General features: G+C 52.5%; 2 protein-coding genes across 4 annotated transcripts in view; both read right to left on the bottom strand.

The window, feature by feature from the left end:
* The window catches only part of LOC113209806 (uncharacterized), a 43,369-nt gene that overhangs the window by 7,095 nt on the left and 31,383 nt on the right, over positions 1–4,891 (bottom strand). The window contains exon 1 of one of the 2 annotated variants that reach the window (XM_026427510.2): positions 1,485–2,053. The exons of the other annotated variant lie outside the window; for it this stretch is intronic. Coding sequence (XP_026283295.2) covers positions 1,485–1,661 — 177 coding nt within the window. The 5' untranslated portion in view covers positions 1,662–2,053. Of the gene's footprint in view, positions 1–1,484; positions 2,054–4,891 lie in introns of those variants that run through there. 2 annotated transcript variants of the gene reach the window in all.
* The window catches only part of LOC113209803 (TSC22 domain family protein 1), a 181,384-nt gene continuing 178,674 nt past the window's right edge, over positions 2,182–4,891 (bottom strand). For both annotated transcript variants that reach the window (XM_052276796.1, XM_052276791.1), the window contains exon 7: positions 2,182–3,906. In XM_052276796.1, the coding sequence (XP_052132756.1) occupies positions 3,742–3,906 (165 nt within the window). In that variant the 3' untranslated portion in view covers positions 2,182–3,741. The remainder of the gene's footprint in view (positions 3,907–4,891) is intronic.

The raw sequence follows: 4,891 nt of genomic DNA, 5'->3' as shown, positions 1-4,891 counted from the left end.
AAAATGACAAAACTATAGCATCAACTTATCAACATCATTTCAAGAGGGAAAATGGGAAAATCATGGAGTGGTCAATATTGTTAACACTCCCTGCATTGGTTTTATTGAAAAAAGTTACTCCTACGAAAAAGGCCTGAATTTGATGGAAGTGTGGGCCACTAATTTGTACATATAAGGTGGCCCACCCCAGCCTGCGCCTGCATGCGGTGCATACAGTAACGATGAAATTTTCTGGAGTGTGTCTGCCAAATTGAAAGTTTACGAGTTTTGGTCAGCGACGACTTATCATTTGCTGTTTTTTAAAATAAATTTTGGAGAAAGACAACTGCACTCGTACCATTTTTTTCTTTTTGGGGGGAGGGGGGGGGGGGGATGGTTCAAATTGGGAAAATAGAGATAGTATGTAAAGTACAAGTCGCACGACGAATGCACTAAGGCATAGGCAGCTGACCGGACCGGCGCGCAGCATAGGTTGCCTACCCATCGGGCGCTGGGCATCCCTAATAAACTGCTCTGGTGTAGCAAGCTCGCGTGTGTGAAACCGTCGACCATCTGATAGCCCCATTCCTCTCCTGATATTGACGAAAGTTTGGAAACATTTACCACTCATCGTAAATTATTCCAGCAACAACGCCCAGGCCCACCGCCAGGTCACGATCACCCCGACCACACGACCCGGCGCCGCCGAGCCGAAGCCGAACCGAAGCGCCATGACAGTTCGGCCCCGTGACCTACACTACTGCAGCGCTAACGTATTCCTGACGTGGGCTAAATACGGACCACCACCACACCTCCCGAACGCGGAAGACCCGGCCCCCTCTAAATAATCCAAACCCCATGACTTTCGCACGATTTCAGCATAGACCCTCACGCGCAACGCAAAACTTGAAATACAATTCGCTGTCCCCCTGTGGTGCACTCGACTTTCAGCTGCCTCGCCGCAGGTTTTGACCGTTTTCACGCCGCCGCCGCCGCCCCCTCCACTGTGGCCGAGTCGGCGGCCATGACAGGCCGGTCGTAAATCACACAGGGGCAGACCAGACACTGTTGCTTCCCACCAGGGTGACCCGGGGGCGGCACCGCGAGGACGCCGTCAACGGGGCGGGCGCGGGTAACCGCGCGGCCTTTACGGCAAACCGCAGCCCACGGGAGCGCCCGTCACCTGTGAGCGGGCCCCCGGTCATCACCCGTGACCCGGGCAGGGGGTTGCGGGGGGCCGCCCCCCGGGGTGGCCCGGCCCCCAACGACCGGACCGACACGAAGGCCGTCGTCGACGGTCTCATGGAACCGTAGCGGCCCCCTATATACGCTCGGCACCATGTCACCCCGGCGAACCTGACCCACAGCGACGCGTAAAACGAATCTATGCAAGGTGTCGGTCCGGTCCGCTCGCCGGGGCGCGGCCGGCGCGCCCTCGGCCCACCCCGCCCCCTCTGACAGCCCGCGCTGGCCCGCCCTGGGCGCCGGCCGCCCGCGCTGCTCACCTCGGCGACGACGTGCCGCTTGCGGGTCTCGGCCTCGAGCGGCTGGAAGCGGGGCGGCATCCTGCGGATGCGTCGGCTGCGCCTCGGCACCGGGGGCTCCTCCTCCTCGGCCGTGTCCATGTTGTCGTCGTCGTCGTTGCCGCCGTCGGCCGCGGCCTTGGACAGGCGGCCCGGCATGTCCTCGACGACGGCGTCCTCGCGGCACACGGGGCACTCCTCCGCGCGCACGGGCGCCAGGACGCTCCCCAGACTGGCTGCTGCAAGGCGGGGGGCCCTCCCTGGCCTGCTCCCGACCGACCCAGACCAGCCCGAGCGCAAGCCCCGACCCGGGCCCCCCGCAACCCGGGATCAATAACTCTCGCTTGCCTCCGCCTTGTGTCAAAGGGCGGCGCCGGCGTCGGCCGGCGGGACACCCAACTCCAGTTCCAGGCCGCCAGGCGGCGTGGCGGGCGCGAGCCCGGTCTCCAGGACCACCCCCTTCCCTCCTCCTTCCGGAACAACCCCGCCAAACTTTGAATCAGATTCGCGGTGCCCTATTGCCTGCATCCCGGCTCAGCCTCCCTGTGACACTTGTTACTGCTGCTGCTGCAGCTTCTCCTGCTGCTGCTGCTGCTGCTGCTGCTGCTGCTGCTGCTGCTGCTGCTGCTGCTGCTGCTGTTGGTGTTGTTTGAAAGGGGGAAATGACAGGCGGATCGGATACTGTTGACATTTTATTTCTCTTTACCAACTGTTGTACAATCACACATAAAGAAATAATAAAAATCACCAAAAAATTCCAGCTAGTAAAAAGCTTTTGTAAAAAGGCAAAACAATTGTGATAAAATTTGTTTAGTTTTTTGTTTCATTTCCAGGAACTGAAAGGTCACATTTTTAAATTTTTACTCCCAGCAGCCAAAGTGGGGTCTGAGGTATACAGGTACAGGTCACCTCATTACAGTTAAATCTTGACTAGCTTTAGCCACATTGTCGCCCGAGATTTCAACAACTAAATAAATACGCAATGACATTATGCCATAGGTAAAAACTACCTTGCTGGCGCAAGATAAAAGTTGCACTCGTTAAACACTTTTTCTACACAACAAAAACGTGGCAATATCTGAAGTAAATTTCCTATTTGCGTCACCATTATTTATCTTCATCACAAACATTGAGAGTACTGAATTTGAGTATTGTTCAGCTGAGCAATAGCATATGGAATAAGTACTGATCTTCACATAAACCAGCACAGCTATGAAATGATCTTGTAATACTAACACAAGTTAATACACATTAAAATACTGATATTGACATTTTGACTTCAAACTTAAATATGGAAATAATTTACTGCCACAAAACCTTACACAATACTACAAATAGACATCCAGAATATTTTGCAAGAAAATTTTGAAAGCAATGACCGAAGACTATTAACTGCCAACATTCCAAATTGTAACAATCACAAATGCGGCAATTAAGATAACAAAAGAAAATTGCCCTATTATTTTACTTTGGGGAGGAAACCTACTATGGCAACATTTGTCTTTACAGGGAATGCCACATTTAAATATCTGAACCCTTTGCTCTCAAATAAAAACCAACTTCGAAAGCCTCCCATCATACACAATTTAAAACTTAATTACACAATCAGCTCAATATGAGCCACACATATTATCAGTAACAGTTTTCATAAGCCCACTTGCTGACAAAATACAATGGGACCACCAACGCGCACTCAGGCGCAGTCATAAAACAATCTGAATCAGGTTGAAAAATCGACATATCACTCAGCAAGAGAGGCCTGTACATTCCACCCATTTTAATGAGCCTCTACGTACAGTTGTCAAGCATGATCACAGAAAGCGACTTCGTGTTGGTTCACGTCATCTTGTCATCAGGTCCTCGCTGTCATTAAAACGAAAAAAAAAAAAAAACAACAAAAAAAACATCGACTTTGCTTCAGTCTCAATAACAATATTGCTGGAGGGGTTGGTTCGGTCGTTTCAGTCTGTCTCGGCACTTCTTTTCGTAGGGCACACCAATTCTTTTCTTCATCATCTACCCCTTTGCCCTTTTCATGTTCCACAGAGTACACAGCAGCGCACTCACCTTCAGAAGGCAAGCGCAGCAGATTGAAAAAAAACAAAAAAACCTTTTACGTTCTACTCATTAAATTAAATAGGTAACACTGATATGGCTACAGTCATCAAATAATATGGAATGTCAGGCAAATACGCCACGTGTTTAAGGTACTCTAGGGGGGGTGGTGGGCTCAACAACTCTAGTAGACGTAGATCTGCTTCAGCTGGTCGCGCAGCTCCGGGGGGATGCTGCACGAGTCCTCGGGCTTCTTCTTCACCAGCCGCTTCCACTTGCCACGCAGGTTCTTACGGAGTCCCTTGCTGTCCTGTGGGACCTCACACGGCAGCTCGCGCACCAGCGTGTCCTGCGAAAACAGAGAAACAAAAAACCCATCAGAAACAAAGTTAGACATCGGCCACGGCGAGCCTACAGCTTTTTTCTCTAAAGAAAAAATAACAAAAACAGAACCGCACAAAAACCAGCAAGCACGTTTGCCAAGAGTTTTTTTTGTGCCATCCAAGCGAAAGTCACATTCGCACACACATACACACACCGAGGTCAAGACCGATCTCTTTTCCTTCAGCCCCGCCCCCCCCCCTTCCCACAGCACGCATAGTGTTAAACGACCTTTGTGGCAAGACGGACTATTCTTGTATCGCCGCAGAGTCATGTTTCTCTCTCTCTCTCTCTCTCTCTCTCTCTCCGTGTGTCTGCGAGAGTGTTAAACCGATTTCGACACACAACTTGCCGACATTTACGCCCCATCCGTGCTCTTTCTCAGCCCCCCCCCCCTCCCCAACCCTTCGGCGGGAGGGGCCCCGACGCATCTGGATGGATGCTGAGCCAGCACCACCACACGTACAACACGTCGGGCCAAACTGCAGCGTTCGGACGGCCTAAATTTAGCCACCGAGGGGGGTGAGTAAGTAGGGAGGGAGGGGGGGGGGGCAGATGTTGGCAAAGCGCCCTGCTCGCGTCTCGCGCCCCGCCCCCTCGACGAGCAGCCAGCCTCGTGACGCCGCCGTCACACCCTGTGCGGGCACGTCACGGAGCACGTCACCGCCGCCGGTCGTCGTCCAAGTCTTTCGTCGGCCGGAAGACAACATTTTCAATTTTGCTCGTGATACTTTTTTAAACAGAAGTTTCTTCTTTGGCCCCATCAACACAAAACTCCTGGGAAAATTTCAAAGTTTCGCAAAAGAGGGAGAGGAAAAGGAGAACGTGTCCGATTGAGCATTTCGAATTGCGCGCGCTCGTGTACAGGCGGAACGCGCGCTGCTCGGCCGTGCGGCGCATGCGCTGCAGCAGGCTACCTGACCCCGGAAGTACTTCGCGACTAGCACCACATC

The sequence above is a fragment of the Frankliniella occidentalis genome, unplaced genomic scaffold (assembly GCF_000697945.3).
Source record: "Frankliniella occidentalis isolate FOCC.00 unplaced genomic scaffold, Focc_3.1 Scaffold9, whole genome shotgun sequence".
Lineage (NCBI taxonomy): Eukaryota > Metazoa > Arthropoda > Insecta > Thysanoptera > Thripidae > Frankliniella > Frankliniella occidentalis.
The sequence above is the reverse complement of the archived record's forward strand: the minus strand, read 5'-3'. Positions and strand labels throughout refer to the sequence as shown.